Source organism: Sus scrofa, chromosome 7 (assembly GCF_054392235.1).
Source record: "Sus scrofa isolate SSC_HxYL_T2T_F1_AM1 chromosome 7, Sscrofa_HxYL_maternal_Yorkshire_Landrace_v2.0, whole genome shotgun sequence".
In the NCBI taxonomy this organism is placed as follows: domain Eukaryota; kingdom Metazoa; phylum Chordata; class Mammalia; order Artiodactyla; family Suidae; genus Sus; species Sus scrofa.
The window spans coordinates 23,320,944-23,342,948 of record NC_139389.1 but is presented as its reverse complement, the minus strand read 5'-3'; the positions used below and the strand labels follow the sequence as shown (position 1 = coordinate 23,342,948).

General features: G+C 39.3%; 1 protein-coding gene and 1 long non-coding RNA gene across 2 annotated transcripts in view; one reads left to right on the top strand and one right to left on the bottom strand.

The window, feature by feature from the left end:
- LOC110257996 (uncharacterized) overlaps positions 1 to 22,005 on the bottom strand; it is an 819,260-nt gene that overhangs the window by 279,584 nt on the left and 517,671 nt on the right. The window lies entirely within an intron of this gene.
- LOC110257989 (olfactory receptor 10C1-like) lies at positions 10,672 to 11,634 on the top strand. Its single transcript, XM_084970336.1, has one exon. It carries the CDS (start codon positions 10,672 to 10,674, stop codon positions 11,632 to 11,634), a length of 963 nt encoding a protein of 320 aa, XP_084826462.1.

The window sequence follows — 22,005 nt, the reverse complement described above, 5'->3', positions numbered from 1 at the left end:
GCTTCAAAAAGATCATATTCAAAGAAGATAAATGAACTGGTCCACATTAAAGGACGTCAAAGAGACATACTACCTAAATGTCTGCTTCTGAACTGGGAAAAAATAGCTGTTAACAACATTACTGAGACAACGGGAGAAGAATGAATATGAACTACGGGTCAGATGATAATATTGTATCCATATTAAATTTTCTACTTTGTTAACTATACACTGGTTATGTAAAATAATATCTCTGATCTTAGGGGAAAACACTTTAAGTATTTACAATAAAAGGATGGGTTGTCTCCACATTAGTCACAAAAAGAGATGATATAGATAGATGAGAGGGAGATAAGGAGAGATGGGTGACAGATGGATACATAGACATTGATGATAGCTAGCTAGACGACTGATACATAAAAGAATAAATATTTCAGGCTGAATGTAAACTTCTGCTGACTCTGGTCAAAAGGCTAATGACAGTTCTTTGTACCACTTTTGCAACTTTTCTGCAAATGTAATATTTTACCAGATTAAAAATTTTTTTAAGTAAATACAAAGGTTTTTTTTCTTTTTACTTTTATATTTCATCCAGATATTTTCCCTGCTGCAGAGAAACAACTTCTTAACTGCTGAATTCTTCTCACTCACCCGAGGGTGATGTCTGGGTAAATAGTAACTTGAACATTTTCTAGCACAGTTACAAAGGAAAATTTCCATGGAACATAATCTTTTAAACAATTAGCTTTAGTGTTCTTTTCAGCATTTTCATGCCATTTCTGCTTATCTGATTATCAAAAACACAATAATTGCAATCCAGATAATCTTACACACAGATAAAAAGATATGATGAACAATATAAACTCATTTATGATTTCAAAATTTTGACATAGGGTAAAAAATATTGAGCTTCAAGTAAATATTCTTATAGAAAGAACTTCATCTTCCGATTTGTTTCCTCACACTCATAGCTTATTTCTAAACTGAAAATTAAATACACATAGAAATACCAAAAAAAAAAGAGAGAGACAGACACAGGCACATCCATTTATGGATACCTGTGATATGAACAAAGCTGAAAACCTTAGTTCACATGAATAGATCTGTGAGGCAGATAGGGAGAACAGTGGTAGAATGCCTCCTAAAGAACATGTAAATATAACTATTTTGAAAAGAGAAATTTTTAGGAAAAGGAAGGTATAAACTCATGGAGAGAGCAAAGAAGCAAGGAAGGGTGTGGGATGGAGAAAACAGAGAGTAAACTGAATACTAGTGCTTAAAGCTGGAAGTGCATATATGTCTATCACAGGGCTGAGGAACCTGAACAAAGGGCCTGAAGTAAGCTTCATGAAGAATTCTGAATGTTTAACGAAATCATTAAATGGCTGTTCATCATTTAATATATTGTTACTAGGGATCTTATGTTTCCTTTTCTTTAAGAAAAGATACATTTCATAAATAGCTATAACTCAAGTGATTTCTTCGCCTCTTTCATAGGACAGTTTTCCACTGTATTGTGACAAGCCATTTCCTCCAACCTCACACTCTTTCTTTCTTCTTGGCTCTCTCGCTGAATCTATAGCTTCCTTTTCCTAAAAAATTTCTCTTTTCAAATCGGTTAAATTCAATTGTCCTCATGCACCCGCATGTTCATTGCAGCACTATTCACAATAGCCAGGACATGGAAACAACCCAAATGTCCATCGACAGAGGATTGGATTCGGAAGATGTGGTATCTATACACAATGGAATACTACTCAGCCATAAAAAAGAATGACATAATGCCATTTGCAGCAACATGGATGGAACTAGAGAATCTCATCCTGAGTGAAATGAGCCAGAAAGACAAAGACAAATACCATATGATATCACTTATAACTGGAATCTAACATCCAGCACAAATGAACATCTCCTCAGAAAAGAAAATCATGGACTTGGAGAAGAGACTTGTGGCTGCCTGATGGGAGGGGGAGGGAGTGGGAGGGATCGGGAGCTTGGGCTTATCAGATGCAACTTAGAATAGATTTACAAGGAGATCCTGCTGAATAGCATTGAGAACTATGTCTAGATACTCATGTTGCAACAGAAGAAAGGGTGGGGAAAAAATGTAATTATAATGTATACATGTAAGGATAACCTGACCCCCTTGCTGTACAGTGGGAAAATAAAAAAAATATATATTAAAAAAAATTCAAGTGTCCTTTAAGAGGCATTTTATGGTGATACCACTGTGTTAAAAATTTATGCTCCTTCTTGTGGACTATGAGTGCACTTTGGCGGTTTAAAGCCCAAAGAAGCAATAAATTGCTCTTCCTCTGCCCACCCCCCACCAAAAAAGAGGCATTTTATCAAGGTTCTCCCCCTGTACTTGACAGATCTATTCATGTGAACTAAGATTTTTAGCTTGCTTTTTATTATAAGTATCCCACCATTGAAATATCCCTCTGTCTCTCCGTGAGAGCTTCGCCTCATCCAATAATGTCTCATCACTTCTGTTTCCTCACACAGCCAATTCTTTCTCTCACACTTCCTAACAAGCTATGGCAAAAAGAAAGAAAGAAAGAGAGAGAGAGAGAGAGAGAGAGAGAGAGGAAGGAAGGAAGGAAGGAAGGAAGGAAGAAATGAAAAAACAAACAAACAAAAATAATAGAGCCACCTCTGGTTACCACTTTTGAGGTCTCTTACTTGCTCAAGTACCATTCTTAAAAAAGATGTTAGCACTAGATATTGAGTTTCAACAGGAAAGTTAGAAACAGTTTGTCCCCAAGCCTCTAAGACTTAAAACTCTTAATGAAATAATCAGAAGTAAGTAGACAAACAATAGGAACGTTACAGGTAAGTTTATTTTTTACAAAGGAGTGGGAAAAAAGATTTCTACAAAGACTGTTTTCTTGTGCTGTGGAATGAAATATCGCCTTTTCTTAAAAATAAGACATTAATGGAGGTCCCGTCGTGGCTCAGTGGTTAACGAATCCGACTAGGAACCATGGGGATGCGGGTTCGATCACTGGCCCTGCTCAGTGAGTTAAGGATTCGGTGTTACAGTGAGCTGTGGTGTAGGTTGCAGACAAGGCTTGGATCCCACGTTGCTGTGGCTCTGGCGTTAGGCCGGCGGCTACAGCTCTCATTTGAGCCTGAGCCTGGGAAACTCCATATGCTGTGGGAGCGGCCATAGAAAAGATAAAAAGACAACATAATAATAATAAGACATTATTTTTAAATGTCCTTATTTTTAAATTTCTATGGAGGAAATATGACGGACATGAGTTTCGCCTCCCCATCCCCATATCACTGGTCAGCTGTCTTTGTTCTCATATTAGTCTTTCAATACCCTTACCTAGGGCATGCCTAACACTCAAACAACTCCTTTCACTAAATGCCCTTTCTGCATCTGATCATATTCCCTCTCTTTGCCCAGCTGATGCCTCTTTATGTAGGGACCAACCTGATCTCTGGTTTTCATCTCTTTCACATCACCAACATAAAGGGATAGCTGGACAGATGCACCATAGAGTCTAGTCCACTGCATCACACTAGGAAAGCAGAGTCTGAAAATTACTATGGTTATCATGCTACACAACAGAGAATTCTGAGTCTACTGAAAGATATGGTTTAGCAGGGAAGAGGAGCTCATTAGAGCATTTAGTGTCTCAGGGGATAGACCCCTTCTCCTAGAGCAAATGGAGTTTTATGGAAACAAAAGAATAATGGGACATGCTTTCCTTGACTGGGGCCATTGGGAGGGTAAATCCCAAAGTGGTAAGTAATGCCCTTCAAGGAGCTGTCCTAGTTACAACAGTGTCTCAAGAATACCTTCAACATGATACACTGCTGCCCAAAGAAAACAATGACTCTACAGACCAACCTTCACTGATGAACATGATCATGAAGCTGTCTTTATAGGGAGGGGAACAGGTTGCCCTGAAATTTCTTCCCCAATTCCTCATCCTGCTAAGGGCCACATTTGAGGAATAACTTGTTAGGGGTGGTGTTAAGTGAGAGAGTAGAGAAGCATGAGACATTTGAAAAGTGGGATACATTAAAAACTAAATTGTACATTTTTACTATTAATTAGAGTTAATTGTCTCTGCCTAACATCTCTAAATGTCAAGGCCAAGTGTAGCCCTGCAAAATATTGAAAATAATCTTTGAAGACCATTCAAACTATAACCCAGAAGGTAACCACCAAAACTCTGAAAACCTAACATAACTATTTAAAATTTCCAAAACATCCTTATGAATAATTTCCCTTGAGGTCTTGCTAAGAGATTTGCCATAATATAGAAAAAATAAAATACGACTATATCCAATAACTGGCTTGTTAGTGTAACAAAAAAACAGTATATGATGAGTTTATGAATTAAGAAACATTTTAAAATTTTGATATTGTTTCTAGCTAATATATGACATCGATAGAAAGAAAATCTGGGTTTGGAAATTGTATTACAATAAGATTACATTTTTTTAGTAAGTGGAGTTGACTTACAGTGTTGAACCAATTTCTGCTATATAGCAAAGTGACCCAGCCATACATATACATACATTCTTTTCCTCATATTATCTTCCATCATGTTCTGCCACAAGAGACTGGGTGTAGTTCCCTGTGCTACACAGTAGGACCTCATCACTTGCCCCTTAGAAATATAAGAGTTTGCTTCTACTAACCCCAAACTCCTAGTCCATCCCACTCCCCCTCCCCCTTGGCAACCACAAGTCTGTTCTCCAAGTCTCTGAGTCTGTTTCGGTTTTGTTGATACGTTCATTTGTGCTATATTTTAGATTGCATGTATAAGTGACATCATTTTAAAAATTGTGATTTTAAGAGAGCAATTGGGAGTTCCCATTGTGGCTCAGTGGTTAACGAATCCGACTAGGAACCATGAGGTTGTGGGTTCGATCCCTGGCCTTGCTCAGTGCGTTAAGGATCTGGCATTGCCTTGAGCTGCGGTGTGTCGCAGACGTGGCTCGGATCCCGCGTTGCTGTGGCTCTGGCGTAGGCCGGCAGCTACAGCTCTGATTAGACCCCTAGCCTGGGAACCTCCATATGCCACAGGATCGGCCCTAGAAAAGGCAAAAAGACAAAAAAAAAAAAAAAAAAATGAGAGAGAAATTGGGTATTTTGCTTTCTGTTTTAAGAGAAGTACCAGAAAACAGTCTTTATGTGTCCTTGGTCCTGATTGTTGTACAAATTCAACAAGGAAAAGACATAAACATTCTCCACAGTGCTTGGTACATAATTACTCCATACATGTGAGCTACTATTACCATCACGATGAATTTTAACTTGAACTGATATTTTAACAAACAATTCTGCTTTAATTCTCTGTTATTCTTTTTTTTTTTTTTTTTTTTGTCTTTTTGTTGTTGTTGTTATTGTTGCTATTTCTTGGGCCGCTCCCGCGGCATATGGAGATTCCCAGGCTAGGGGTGGAATCGGAGCTGTAGCCACCAGCCTATGCCAGAGCCACAGCAACGCGGGATCCGAGCCGCGTCTGCAACCTACACCACAGCTCACGGCAACGCCGGATCCTTAACCCACTGAGCAAGGGCAGGGACCAAACCCGCAACCTCATGGTTCCTAGTCGGATTTGTTAACCGCTGCGCCACGACGGGAACTCCCTCTGTTATTCTTTATTTCAGATACTTAAAAATATTACACACACATAGAAAACCTACATTCCCACAACTCAGAATCATCAACTCTTACTTTTGTCATATTTATTTCCAGCATTTTCTAGCACATAAAATATCACAGAGAAAATCAGTGTCCTTTCTATCACTCCCTGACCCAAAACCCAACCCAGAGGCAACTACTATTATGAGCTTGGCATGTATCATTCCAGCTCTGTTCAATGCATATCGAATATTATGCATGTAATAAATATTTAAATATTAATATCATTACATGGCTATATATTCAGAGTTTAAATTTTTCTATTGGGGGGAATTTAAACAGGGATCCGATACTAGCAGAAAAACCCAGCTATCAAAAGGTGGGAAATGTCTGACAACCCGGGCTAGAGCAGTTTGTATCAAGCGCCAATATTCTTCATACTTTGGTCACTAGATTGTAGGAGAATATTTAGCTCCTGTTAATCCATTGGATGTTTTCTTCTGGACCCCAAAGGTTGACCAGCCACTGAGGGATGGGGCTGGTGGTGTGGCAGAGATCCAGAAAAGAGAGGTCTGAGAGGAAGAAACACATGACTGCATGCAGATGGGAGTCAGGGTACGACAAGATAATGATGAACAGGTTCCCTATAATGTCATCAAGTAGAACACCAAGATAACCAAAAAGAGTATTACTTCCAGGTGAGGCCAATTAGAAAAACCAAGGAGAACAAAGTAGCCTCGAGAAGTTGCACCGATTTTTTCCCATTGTCACTCATTTCTTATTATCTGGGGAGAGAGTCCCAGAAAAACACTGATGGCTTCAATATAATATGATGTGAAAGTGACTACTAATTATTTTGATGACTACTTTTTTAATTCTAACAAAATTTTAAATATGAGTAGTTCATATTCATAGTATACAGGCATCACATATTTGGCCCCAAGGAATACATCTCACTTGAATTAATATCTCATTGTGCATACAGTCTAGGATAGCAGTGATCTATAATATAGGCTATTCATCATATTTCGCTGTTGATTTACTTTTACTTTTGTCTTATATTACCTTTTACATTTATTTATTTTGCTTCCTAAGTGTTCCATAATTAACAAAAATAGAGGCAGACAGGTCCATTGCAATTCCTCAGAGACAGAATCAAACTATGTCCTGACCCTCTTGTTAGAAGAAAATATGTCTCAGGAGAAGGGAGGCACGATAAAGATTCAGAACAAGGAGAAGAAAGGAAGTGAAACACATTCATATTCCTTCTTTTCAGGATGAGAAACGTCCAAATATAGTATCATGTAATCAGCACAACCCTACACGCTTGTGTGTGTGGAGAGAGGGCATTGCTGGGAAGGACATAATGCTCTCTCCGGAGACACAATCTTCCTGGCATCAGACACGGTCCTGATGACAATAAAAGCTTCTCAGTGCATAGCCTTAGAAGTGAGGGCTGGGGAGCTTTACATCCTCTGAACGTGGGGAGGTTAGAAGGACAGCATGCAGACAAAATCAGGGAGTGGCTCCTCAAAAGCAAATACCATCTACTTTTTTTCTTCAAAAATGATGATTGAAGGTATGTGATATAACTGAGGTCTTAAGAGTGCTGTGGAAGATGGTGGATGAAAGCTTGAAAACGAATAGCCAGCATTCGAAGCATCATTCACTTCTGGACATTGTTTTAATCAGTTAGTTTCTCCCCTCTCTGAAGACCATAAAAATTTCCTCAGTTTGCCAGTATCCCTGTCATAAAGGATAAGTTGTGACTTATGCTGTAGGTTGTTTTAAATTAATTATTTCACAAGAATTAGATACAGCTCTTGTTGTTGGGTAATTGGAAATGCCTGTATCATCCTGTACATGTTACACACATCGAGTGCTAAAATAGTTTCTGCGAGCTTATGTTAAGGCATCACTCAGCTAGATATTAGGTCCTCGATGAAATAACTACGGATAAATGGTGGAAAGCAATGGGAAATCATCTCTGCCATATTCAATGGCCAGTTTATTTAAATTGTACCTATGATTCAAGCATTTTAGAAATGACCGTTTCAGAATAATGGAGACTAATATTTACTGAGTTTTTCTTATATTCCAGGCACTGCACTAAGCGTTTCAGGTAAAATATCTAGTAATGTATCACATGATTTCCTCTGGCTGATAGGAACTAAAGAAACATTTCATCATGACAATAGAGACTAATAAGGGACTGAGTCAGTTAAGCAACAGTTCTAGTTATGTGGAGCTGGCTCCAAATGAATCACTTCTGCTGGGTTATTTCCAAAGCAGAGCTGTAGACAAGGTACATGTCTTGGATCTTGGGCTGGGGAAGCTGGCACATGAAGAAAGCCACGAGCTATTGAAATGATCTTGTCTCTCTCCTCTATTTACTTTTTCATACATCCACCTATCACTGAAACTCCATCTCAAGATTTAAACCTGCAGAATCTTGTCAATGTTCAACGGCCACTTGATCTGTCATCACATTGAGTAGGAATCTACAAACACAGTTCATCATTTGCATAAAACTCCTATATCTTTAGATTAGAAGCATGGTGCATTATTTGGTTGATGGCTGATTCTTAATATAGGTTATTTTTATAGACTGGCAATATTAGAGAATATTGCACACAGTGTCTAATGAGCTCATTAACATGACATTTCTAAAGGGCAAGAGTTTCTGATGGTGATAAAGTGCATGTTAATTTCTTATTTTGTCTTTTTGTTTCTTTCTTTCTTTTTAGGGCTGCACCTACAGCATATGGAAGTTCCCAGGCCAGGGGTCAAATCGGAGCTGCAGCTGTCAACCTCCGTGACAGCCACCGCAAGGCAGGATTCAAGCCACATCTGCAACCTACACCACAGCTCACAGCAACGCTGGATCCTTGAGCCACTGAGCGAGGCCAGGGATCAACTCCATGTCCTCATGGATATTAGTTGGGTTTGTTTCCTCGGTGCCACAATGCAAAGTCCAGGCACTCCTTAATTTCTTAGTTTGAATTCACAGTTGCCTCTACAATGTTGGCACATTAAAACCAAAGCAATTCAGCAAGAAAGAGGAAGGGCTTCATCATTCTTCCTTCACACCAACATGACAAATCAGAAACTTTAGCTCGAGAAAATATGTACCAGGTGAGAGACAGAGAATATTCATGCCCAACTGTACTGCCTGAGATGCTCCTTCCTGCAGACCCCTGACACCTGCCTTGAGCCTCTCGCACCCTTTCTGTAGGCAATGATTAAAATTAACCATTCTTGGTGTGTACATAAAGCTGACCTCTACTACACGGATCTTAGGTCAACAGACAAAGGTCAAGATGGAGAGTAAATCCAGAAAACAACAGGAAGAGTACTGAAAAAAATCAGATTTTACCTGGTGTAGAATTATTCTAAGTGACAGGGAGGGAGAAGAGAACTGAACAATTTTGCTTGCATTCTCACCCCCAGGGAGACCCATATATTTATTTCTATATGATTTAATAATTATTTCTAGACAGAGTATCCGTCTTTGCCTTTTTAAATGTTTAGAAGCACTCAGAGATCTTCACTATCTTGGATGCCTTAGATTTTCAGCTGTCTCTGAAGTTTACCAGGTTTTAAAAAGTACTTGTCACAGGAAGTCTTTTTAATTCACCCTGTGGGTCTAAGACTATCACATGACTAAGAGCAGGCATCAGCCTTTGTGCACTCAGCCTGCACTGTGGGCCATCCACCAGTAGGTGTCTCTCATTCCCACAGCCCCTGACTCCAACGCACAACACGGACTTCTGCTGTCTACAGTCTAAACAGGAGCAAGATATTTAGGAAAAGAAATCTTTGCGATGTCACCAGTTGCGAAAGAGTCACGCATTCTCCTTTTGTGGTTGGGATTTCCCCCTCAGGCCTGCCATCAGAGTCACTGAGGAAACTGCAATTTGTTTCAGATACACAAAGACAGAATGAGTAAGATACACATCTTTACACTTAAGCAACAGAACAGATGACAACTCCACATCCAGAATTTTCTATGCAACTGCATAGGCTATATTAAGAAGTCAGGACAGCAAGAAAATATTTTGGGGAATTCCCGTCGTGACTCAGCAGTTAACAAACCCAACTAGGATCCATGAGGATGCAGGTTCAATCCCTGGCCTCTCTCAAACAGTTAAGGATCCAGCATTGCCAACAGCTGTGGTATAGGTCGTGGATGCAGCTTGGATCTGGTGCTGCAAGGGTATGGCTATGGCTATGGTGCAGGCCCAAAGCTACAACTCCAATTGGACCCCTAGCATGGGAAACTCCATATGCTGTGGGTGTGGCCATGAAAAGCAAAAGAAAAAAAAAAAGAAAAGAAAGAAAGAAAATATTTTGGATTAAAAAAAAAAAAAGATAAACGATTGTCTCTGTTTTCTTTGCCACAACCTTAACTGAATTGTGGTGCCACATGGAAAGAAGAAATATTAAATTGTATTCATTAATAGCAAAAAAAGGGAAATGTTTCTAAATGCTTTAATATAAGTGTAAATGCATTATAATAGAATACCTGATGTGTGAGCACATTTTTCAGCAGTCATAGATGCTAAGGGTCCCTGTAATCATATAATGTTTGTTATTTCATATTTAACAGAATTCTGAACCAGTCCGTTTATTTCTGTTTTTTCTTCCTTCTTTGTTGAATCCAAGACCTACAACAGCAACTGAAAAATACTTTGAAAATATGCTGAGCTCAATAAATACTTGTGAATAAATGAGTAAAGAAAGCAAGTCAGTGGCTAAAGAAAAGGAAAGAAATAGGTAGGTATGGGAGGACCTTTATTTGGTAGTATTTGACAACTGGTAAAATGAAGGGATGAGAGAATTTTACTAAACTTTTTTCCATTTCATGCCTGCTGACTAGATTATTTATAACAAATCAACTAGGAGAGTGAACATGGAATAGGATTTGGTTTCAAGATGAGGGTAACTTCCAAACTTTGAATTTTAGAATAGCAGAAATCTATCTCTCTGACTCACGAGAGCTTGTTAAGAGTAAGAGAAAGATTCAGATTTCTATGTGAAAGATTCTTGATGATGACCTTGCCTTCTTTTTTTCAGGCATGACCTTCAACTGTTCCTTGTGGCAGGACAACAGCATGTCTGTCAAACGCTTTGCCTTTGCCAGATTCTCCGAGGTCACTGAACAGTGTTTCCTTTTGTTTACCCTCATCCTGCTCATGTTCTTAGCATCACTGGCGGGCAATGCTCTCATAGCCACTGCCATCTGGACCAACCGGGTCCTCCACACCCCCATGTACTTCTTCCTGGCCAACCTGTCTCTCTTGGAGATTGGCTACACGTGCTCTGTCACACCCAAGATGCTGCAGAGCCTTGTGAGCGAGGCCCGAGGAATCTCTCGGGAGGGGTGTGCCACACAGATGTTTTTCTTCGCTTTTTTTGGTATCAGTGAGTGCTGTCTTTTGGCCGCCATGGCTTTTGACCGCTATATGGCCATATGCTCCCCACTTCACTATGCAACACGAATGAGTCATGGAGTGTGTGTCCATCTGGCAATGGTTTCTTGGGGAGTGGGATGCATGGTAGCCTTGGGCCAGACCAACTATATTTTCTCCCTGGACTTCTGTGGCCCCTGTGAAATAGACCACTTCTTCTGTGACCTCCCCCCTATCCTGGCACTTGCCTGTGGGGATATCTCCCATAATGAGGCTGCAGTCTTTGCTGTGACCATCCTTTGCATTTCCAGCCCATTTTTACTCATCATTGCTTCTTATGGCAGAATTCTAGCTGCCGTGCTCAGCATGCCCTCACCTGAGGGTCGCCGAAAAGCTCTTTCCACCTGTTCTTCCCACTTACTTGTAGTAACACTCTTCTATGGCTCAGGATCTGTCACCTACTTGAGACCCAAGGCTAGCCATTCACCAGGAATAGATAAACTCCTAGCCCTCTCCTATACCGTGGTGACATCCATGCTCAACCCCATCATCTACAGTTTACGGAACAAGGAAGTCAAGGCAGCTCTTAGGAGAACTCTAGGCAAGAAAAAAGTATTGGCTCATAGGTAGATACCAGAGGACCACAAAAATTGCTCTTTGAAAAAGATGTAGAGTCAGCCTAAGAGGAATGAGAGAGAGAGCGAGAGAGAGAGAGAGAGAGAGAGAGAGAGAGAAAGAAAGAAAGAGAGAAAGAGAGAAGGAGAGAGGGAGAGAGGGAGGGAGGGAGGAAGGAAGGAAGGAGGGAAGGAAGGAAGGAAGGAAGGAAGGAAGGGAGAAAGAGGGAGGGAGGAAGGAAAGAAGGACAGAAGGAATGAAGGAAGGAAGGAGGGAAAGAAGAAAGAAAGGACAAACTGTACTTGTCAATCTCTTTTGTAAGAACCTTCTTGAATAACAGTGATTGTTATTTTGGAGATACCTCTGTACTCACAGTTAAAGTTCTCATTACCAAATTCTGGAAGGAAGTTGGCTACCAAAGAATTTTAATAGATGAGTCCAACACTAGACAGATTTCCCAAAATGTTCCCATTTAGGCTAAATATAGGCTAAAAGGACAAATTGCCAGATTATATCTCAGAAGCCTAACAAGTTCTCACTCTAAACTCTTCGGCATTTTTGAGCCCCTGAGGGGTCTGTATGACTTCTGCGGTGGTCACTGGGGTAGTGCTTCCACATATGTGTGTCTCACATGGCTCTTTATGCCCTATTAGCTCTGTAATGTGCATTACTTCCTTCCATAAAAAGGTTTCAAAATTCTTCAATCTTAATTATTGGTACACGACATAGAGTTAAATAGTTCCTTTTTGAGTTGTGTGTACTATAAAAATATGTAAACATCCAAAAAAAAAGAAAATTATTAAGAATTTAAAAGTAGGAGTTCCCGTCGTGGCGCAGTGGTTAACGAATCCGACTAGGAACCATGAGGTTGCGGGTTCGATCCCTGCCCTTGCTCAGTGGGTTAACGATCCGGCGTTGCCGTGAGCTGTGGTGTAGGTTGCAGACGCGGCTCGGATCCTGCGTTGCTGTGGCTCTGGCGTAGGCCGGTGGCTACAGCTCCGATTCAACCCCTAGCCTGGGAACCTCCATATGCCGCGGGAGCGGCCCAAGAAATAGCAACAATAACAACAACAACAACAACAAAAAGACAAAAGACAAAAAAAAAAAAAAATAAAGTCTTAACAAAAAACTCAATTCAAAGAACTCATTAAAAAAAATATATATAAAAAAAAAAAAAAAAAAAAAAAAAAAAAAAAAAAAAAAAGAATTTAAAAGTAATCCAAAAGGTCCCTGGTTCATCCCAGGTTTGGGCACCAAAAAAAACCAAAAAAACACATCAGAAATATCTGTTGCAGACTATTAAAAGAAAATTAGGGGAAATTTTCACCAAGATTCCTCATGGTGAAAATGTTTTTCAAAAGAAGGAGAACTCCTATTTAAATTCAAGGATGGAAGAAGAAAACTGAACTAACACTAAATAATATAAATAATTTTAAACATTTTCAGGTACAGATTTACATAGGTACAGATGAGTCCTGACCAAATACATTTGGAAATCATCCGAAAACTTGCTCTTAAGATAAATGGACATCGTTATAACACAGTCTAGTTGCTTGAGGCATCTATAGGAACATTACCTTGGCTTTGAACGTTTCGTTCTCAGGGAGGTGCTGTGATCTATGAGAGATTCTCAGCTACCCACATAGCAGTGGGTATAGGACAAGGAATGGAGAACTGTGACAGCTACCGTGACAACCTACAGCATAGGATGAATGAGTTCTGGGGATCTAACACACAGCATGGTGACAGTAGTTAATAACACTGAATTATGTACTTGAAGTTTGCTAACAGAACGGATCTTAACTCTTCTGACCACACACATACACAAAAGATAACCACATGCTGCAACAAATGTGCTACTTAACTTGATCGTGGTGGTCATCTCACAATGGATACATACATCGAGGGATATATATTTGATATATGTATCATCACATTATACACCTTAAGTCTTCACAATTTTATTTGTCGATTTCATCTCAATAAAGCTGGAAAAGAAAAAGAAGATGTGGTAATTCTCCAGTCACGGAATGATAGTGATGGTTACTAATGACCAAGCTGTCTGTTTTGCCAGATATGCCCATTTCAGCAAAAGCTGTCTGATTCACTGAAGACCGAAACTTAATACATTGTGGTTTGTATTTAGATCTATGTGCCATTAATAAAGGATAAAAATAATCTGAACATGCAAAAAATAACTAATTAACAATTATGCTACAGAAATAGGCAGGAATTATCTGCATGCATTAGAGATTATTATTTATAAATATGTTGATTAATCAAGAAAAATGAATGATTTTTAAAAATTAAAGCAAGTTGGGAGTTCCAGTCGTGGCTCAGCAGTAACGAACCCCACTGGTGTCCATGAGGATGGAGGTTCGATCCTTGGCCTCACTCGATGGGTTAAGGATCCAGCATTGCCATGGGCTGTGGGGTGGGTCACAGACACAGCTAAGATAGCCCAGTGCTGTGGCTGTGGCATAAGCCAGCAGCTGGGACTCCGATTCGATTCCTAGCCTGGGAAATTCCATATGCCACAAGTGTGGCCCTAACAGCAACAAAGAAAAAAAGAAAGTTAATAACAATTTTACAGCACAATCCTTTTTGTTTCCCTTACTAATTTTGATAAGTTTTATAGTCTTCAAAAGATCCAAAACTGGACAATTGCATGCAAAATAATAAGATTAAAACATTTCTCCACATCCTATACAAAAACAAACTCCAAATAGATTAAAGACCTTAACGTAAGACCTGAAACCATAAGATTCTAGAACATAGGCAGAACATTCTAATGACATAAATCATAGCAATTCTTTTTGGATCCACATGCTAAGGCAAAAGGAATAAAACCAAAAACACACAAATAGGACTAATTAAACTTAAAAGCTTTTGCATAGCAAAGAAAATGATCTACAAAAAAAGACCACCTCCTGAATAGAAGACAATACTCAAGCCTATATGATACGATGGATAAGGGGCTAAGAGCCAAAATATATAAAAAGCTCATACAACTCAATATCAAAAAAACAAACAATCCAGAAATGGGTGGAAGATCCGAAAAGACATTGTTCCAAAGAAGACATATACATGGCTATCAGGCACATAGAAAGATGTTCAACATCACTAATTATTAGATAAATGTAAAACAAAACTACAATGAGATATCACCTCATATCTACTAGAATGTTAATAATCAAAAACCACACAAATAACACATATTGGTGAGGATATGGAGAAAAGGAAACCCTTGTCCTTTCTTGGTAGAAATGTAAATTTGTGCAGCCATTATGGAAAACATTACGGAGATTTCTCAAAAAACCAAAAATAGAACGACCACATGATCCAGCAATTCCACTTCTGGGTAGATACCTAAAGAAAACAAAGACATGAATTTGAAAAGATACAGGCACCCTAATGTTCAGAGCAGCATTATTAACAATAGCCGAGATATGGGTGCCCACTTAGTGTGCATCAACACTTGAATGGATAAAGGAGATAAAGAAGACATATTGATGTGACATATTTACAAACACTCCACGCTATCATTTATATATGGAATCTAAAAAATAAAAAAATGAACATATTTAAGAAAACAAAAACAGATTCACAAATGCAGAGAACAAACTAGTGGTTCCCAATGAAAAGAGGGAAGAGGGGAGGGGCAAGATAGGGGTATGAGATTAATAGATACAAACTACTACCTATAAAATAGATAAGAAACCCAGGTTTATTGTCTAACTCAGAGAATTATAGCCATTATCTTGCAACAATTTTAATAGCATATAAGCTATAAAAGTAGTGAATCACTATGCTGTACACCTGAAACTTCTATAATATTCTGAGACATCTGTACTTCAAAAAATTAATAAATAAAGCAAAAAAAGAGAGCACTAACAGTTTTGTGGATATCAGAAAATATAGACATAAAGACAAGAATTGTTATTACAGTCAAAAAAAATTTATAATGTTACATTTGATCTATCCATCCAGAAGATATGGATAGATATGGCATCTAATAAAAGACTGCCAAAATACATACCATGAAAAGTAACAGAACTAACTGGAGAAATAGATAACTCCACAATAACTGTTGAACCTCAATGCCCCACTTAAAACAATGGATAGAACAATTAGACAGACTATCAGCAAGGAAAGAGAGATGTGAACAATATAAACAAAATAAAACTAACAGACATCTACAGAACGCTTCACCCAACAAAAGCAGAATATACATATTTCTCATTGCATATGGAATATTCTACAGAATCGATCATTGGTCAGGCCATGAAACAAGTTACAATAAATTTAAAATGACTGAAAGTGGAGTTCCCACAGTAGCTCAGTGGTAACAAACTCGACTACTATCCATGAGGATGAGGGTTCGATCCTTGGCCCCGCTCAGTGGGTTAAGGATCCGGTGTTGCTGTGAGCTGTGCTGTAGGTTGGGTAGGCCTGGCAGCTGCAGCTTCAATTCTATCCCTAGACTGGGAACTCCCATATGCCATAGGTGCAGCCCCCCCAAAAAAGGTAAAATGACTGAAAGTATGTCCTCTAAACAAAACAGAATGAGATACAATGGATAACAAAAATGTTGAGAAACATGAGTACAGAGAAATTAGACAATGCACTTCCAAATAATAAATATCTCAGAAGAAATTACAAGGGAAATTACCAACTAATTTGGGAATAATAAAAACAGAAACAAAACATACCAAAACATATAGAAGGCAGCAAAAGCATATCAGAGATTTGTAAAAATATGTATCTTTTTTAAATTATTGATTTGACAATTTCTGTGCCATCGAAAATGTGTGTGCATGTATGTCTATAAAAATCATGTCTATAATAATAATTTCACTAGAATTTTTGAGCTACTATTGTCATAAAATTTACATCTTTCAGAGAGAGAATTGGAAAGTAAAATAACTTAGAAACTACTCTTTTGATGAAACTTAAAAGATTATGCTATAGAGAAACTGGGAAGTAAATTCATTTTGGGTATCCATTCTTAGAAGGGATCTTTAAGCTCAAAACTGAAAGACAGGAAGGAGCTAGCCAGGATGAAATCAGGGAAAGAGCATTTTATTTTTTATTTATTTATTTATTTATGTATTTGCCTTTTTGCCATTTCTTCAGCCACTCCCGTGGCATATGGAGGTTCCCAGGCTAGGGGTCCAATCAGAGCTGTAGCCACCAGCCTACACCAGAGCCACAGCAACGCGGATCCGAGCCGCGTCTGGGACCTACACCACAGCGCACAGCAACGCTGGTTCCTTAACCCACTGAGCAAGGGCAGGGATGGAACCCACAACCTCATGGTTCCTAGTCGGATTCCTTCACCACTGAGCCACAACGGGAACTCCAAGAGCATTTGAGGCAGGAGAAATGGTGATTTCAAAAGTTCTGAAGCATGGGAGCTCCCATTATGGTGCAGCCAAATCGAATCTGACTAGGAACCATGGGGTTGCGGGTTCAATCCCTGGCCTCACTCAGTGGGTTAAGGATCCGGCACTGCTGTGAGCTGTGGTGTGGGTCACAGACATGGGTCAGGTCTGGCGTTGCTGTCGTTGTGGCATAGGCCAGCAGCTATAGCTTCAATTTGACCCCTAGCCTGGGAACATCCATATGCTGCGGGTGCAGCCATATAAAGACCAAAAAAAAAAAAAAAAAAGGTTGTGAAGCATGGAATGATCTTGGTCCGTCTGTAAATGGAGAGTTATATCAGCTATAATCCCAGCATAAAATAGTTGGCACGCTCCACCTGAGAAAATGAGGGAAGTTGAAAAAAGGAAGTATCAACAAAGGCATGAGAAGGATTTAGAACCCCAACAAGGGGCATCTATATGTGTACTGTACATGTACTACCCTGGAACTAGCCACAATGGACGTCTGTCACACACCCAAGGCCTGAAGCAACAAAGTGGGGAAGTGGTACTGGAAACCAGAAAAAAAGAAACCGTAATACACAGCTATCTCCAAGAGCTATGACTTTTGCTTGAGCAATATAGGCCATCTCATGTGTCCCAGCTGAGAGGGAGCCAAGGGAAAATAAACCAAACTAGCTGTTTTCTCCCTTTCTCTAATCCTCAACTGGTGACCCCCATTGACTATAATGGAAGCTATATACCAAGGACTCCTTTTGGTTCAGACTCTTGAGTAGAGCATAGAGTACAACATACACAGTGGGACAAAGAGTGGATCTGGGTGAGGGATGAAAGAGAATGAAATATACCCATCACACTTGTAAAGTGAAACAATACACACCCACATGATACTAGTGGTTTCCTTTACAGAAAGGACAGTGAGATTATGGGCCACGGGGAGAGGCTGTTTAAAGGGAGATGTAATTATTTGTACATGTTATTCAGTACATTTGAACTTGCTTTTCAAAGTAATGTACTCATGGATTATGTGTGTAACTTTTAAATCTTAATGTTGGTACACAAATCGGACTACTATTATGTGGGATGTTATGTGTTTGTGTGTGTGTGAGAGAGAGAAAAGATGGGCTCTTAGTCTTGATATTAGGAAATTATTAAATATTTTAAGGATTTTTACTGTCATTTTATTCTTCCTCACTGGAAAGACCACTTATGGTACTTTCATCTCTCTTCAACTCATTTTTGTGTCCTCTTATTTATTGTTTAAGGCCAGAAATATTATACCTTATTTGAGAATTCTACAAATGAACAATGTAAGATATTCAAGAAATTCACATGAAATTCTTCACAACCTTCAAACTAGCTTTGGTCTAACTTTATTTAAAATTGTGGTCCAACAACTACTAGAAAGAGCAATTAAGAAAGCAACCCCATATACCATTGCATCAAAAAGAATAAAATACTTAGAAATACATTTAAGCAAGGAGGTGAAAAATAAGTTCACTGAAAACTATAAAATACTGATGAGGAGTTCCCATTTTGGCTCAGCAGAAACAAATCTGACTAGTATCCACGAGGATGCAGGTTCAATCCCTGGCCTCGCTCCCATGGATTAAGGATCCTGCATTGCCATGACCTGTGATGTAGGTCACAGATGCTGCTCAGATTTGGCATTGGTGTGGCTGGGGCATACGCCAGCAGGTACAGCTTCAACTCGATCCCTAGCCTAGGAACCTCCATGTGCTGCTGGTGTGGCCTGAAAAAATAAAATAAATAAAAGACACTGAAGAAAGAAACTGAAGAACACACAAATAAATGCAAGTATATTCTACACTCATGAACTGGAAGAATTAATTTAAATGTCCAGAGATTCTAGAGAAGGATAAAGATGTCGAAGGGGTAAGACATTGCACTCACCTTCGCCGAAAAACACATCAAAAAAACGTATCTACATGTAGAACAGTCCACAAAGACCATCTATTGAATGCTAGCAGAAAAACTTAAACCTCCAAAAAGGGCAAGAAACCCTCCACATAACTGGGTAGAAAAAAGCAGGAGGAGAGAGAGAGAGACAGAAGGAATCAGGACAGGAATAGCACTCCTGAGAGGTAGCTGTGGAAGAGAAAAGGAACCCACACCCTGGGAGGCCACCTTATTGACAGGGAGATCAGCAGAGCCGAGGAACTTCAAAGTCTCTGAGAAAAGCAGAGCAACTGGACTAAGGAGGGCAAAACAGAGTGAGAGCCACACAGACCATCTGCACCAGTGCCCCAGATGGCACAGCCCGAGACGCTCGGGCGGAGGCTGGTCACTGAGACTCAGGCTCCAGAGTTCAGTTCGAGGGAGACGACTAGGGTTGGGTGGGTGGAGACAGCCTGAAGGGCTAGGGAGTGGTGCACCACAGGACGGGGAGCCGAAAACCACAGGCTGAGGAGCCGAACCTGGGAGGAAACCTAGGATGGAGGAAACCACAATTGGAAAGCAGTCACCTGAATAAGCCTGCACATAGTTCTAAAAACCAAAACAACACAAAAAAGCTACTGTAAAAGCACTGATAAACACAAGGAACAGCAAAAAGATATATATGAAGATGTTAAAAAAAAGAAAACAGGACTACACAATCATAGAATGTGGGGAAGGAAAGTAAGAAAAAATAGATTTTTTTTTCACAATGTGTTTGAGCCTATATGACTATCAGGCTAAAGCAAACAGATGCGGGAAGGGGTTAACATACTTTAAAAATAGGGCAGCCACAAATCAAAACCAAACATCACATTCACAAAAACTAAAAAGAAAAGTACTCGGGCAAAAAATAAGCAGAAATCATCCAACCAAAAAAAAGAAAGGAAGAAAGGAGAAACATAGAATCAACTGGAAAACAAGGATTAAAATGGCAACAAATATATATCTATCAATAATTACCTTAAATGTCAGTGGACTTAATGCTCCCATCCAAAGACACAGGGTGGCAGATTGGATACAAAAGCAAAACCTTCAATCTGCTGTCTACAAGAGACTCACCTTAGGGCAAAGGACACAGAGAGACTGAAAGTGAGAGGATGGGAAAAGTTTTTTCATGCCAATGGACAAGACAGGAAAGCAGCAGTTGCAATCCTCGTGTCAGACAAAATAGACTTTAAAACGAAGGCCATGAAGAAAGACAAAGAAGGACACTACTTAATGGGAAAAGGATCCATTCAAGAAGAGGATATTACAATCATCAATATAGATGCCCCTAATATAGGAGCACCCAGATACCTACAACAAATACTAGTAGACAAAGAGGAGAAGTCGATGGGAATACAGTATTTGTAGGAGACATTAACACTCCACCCACACCAATGGACAGATCCTCTAGACAGAAAATCAATAAGGCGACAGAGATCCTAAATGACACAACAGAAAAATTAGACCTAATTGACATTTTCAGGGCATTACATCCAAAAAAATCACAATATACATTCTTCTCAAGTGCACATGGAACATTCTCAAGGAGGGATCACATACTGGGGCACAAAGCTAACCTCGACAAATTTAAGAGTACAGAAATTATTTCAAGTATCTTCTCTGACCACAATGGCACGAAAGCACACATCAAGCACATGAAAAGAAGAGAGAAAAAACTAACTATATGGAGACTAAACAACATGCTACTAAAAAACCAGTGGGTCAAGGAGGAAATCAAGAAGAAATTAGAAAATACGCTGAGACAAATGATAATGAAGACACAACCACTCAAAATCGCTGGGATGCTGCAACAGCAGTGCTCAGAAGGAAATTCATAGCAATACAGGCCTTCCTCAAAAAGAAAAATCTCAAATTAACAACTTCACCCATCACCTAAATGAATGAGAAAAAGAAGAACGAAAGAAACCTAGTCATCAGAAGAAAGGAAATCATAAAGATCAGAGAGGAAATCAGTGAAATAGAGTTTTTTTTTTAATTTAAAAAAACCAATAAAACCAAGAGCTGTACTTTGAAAAGGTAAACAAAATTGACAAACCTCTGACCAGACTCACCAAGAGAAGGAGAGAAAAAACCCAAATAAACAAAATAAGAAATGAAAAAGGAGACATCACAACGGATACGGCAGAAATACAAAAAACCCTAAGAGAAGACTCCAAACAATTGAATGCCAACAAATTTGACAACCTAGAAGAAATGGACAACTTTCTCAAGACTTACAGGCTGCCAAAACTGAATCAAGAAGAAACAGATCAAGTGAACAAAGCCATCACTAGAAAGGAAATTGAATATGTCGTAAAACACACTCCCTACAGATAAAAGTCCAGGACCAGATGGCTTCACAGGCGAATTCTACCAAACATACAAAGAGGAACTTATACACATCCTCCTTAAGCTTTTCCAAAATGTTGAAGAAGGAACACTCCCAAACACATTCTATGATATCTCAATCATCTTAATTCCAAAACGAGACAAAGATACCAAAAAAGAAACTAGAGGCCAATATCTTTGATGACTATAGACTCCAAAATTCTCAACAAAATCTTAGCCAACCCAATCCAATAACATTTTAAAAAGATCATGGGAGTTCCCGTCATGGCTCAGTGGTTAACAAATCCGACGAGGAAACATGAGGTTGCAGGTTCGATCCCTAGCCTCGCTTAGTGGGTTGAGGATCCGGCGTTGCCATGAGCTGTGGTGTAGGTCACAGACGCGGCTCGGATCCCACATAGGGGGCATAGGCTGGCAGCTACAGACCCGATTAAACCCCTAGCCTGGGAACCTCCATATGCCATGGGAGCGGCCCTAGGAAAGGCATAAAGACAAAAAAAAATAAATAAAAAATAAAAAATAAATTAAAAAGATCATATACCATGACCAGGTGGGATTCTTCCCAGGTGCACAAGGGTGGTTCATCATATGCAAATCAATCAACGTCATACACCACATTAACAAAAGAAAAGTCAAAAACCACATGATCATTTCAATAGATGCAGAGAAAGCATTTGACAAAGCCCAACATCCATTCATGATCAAGACC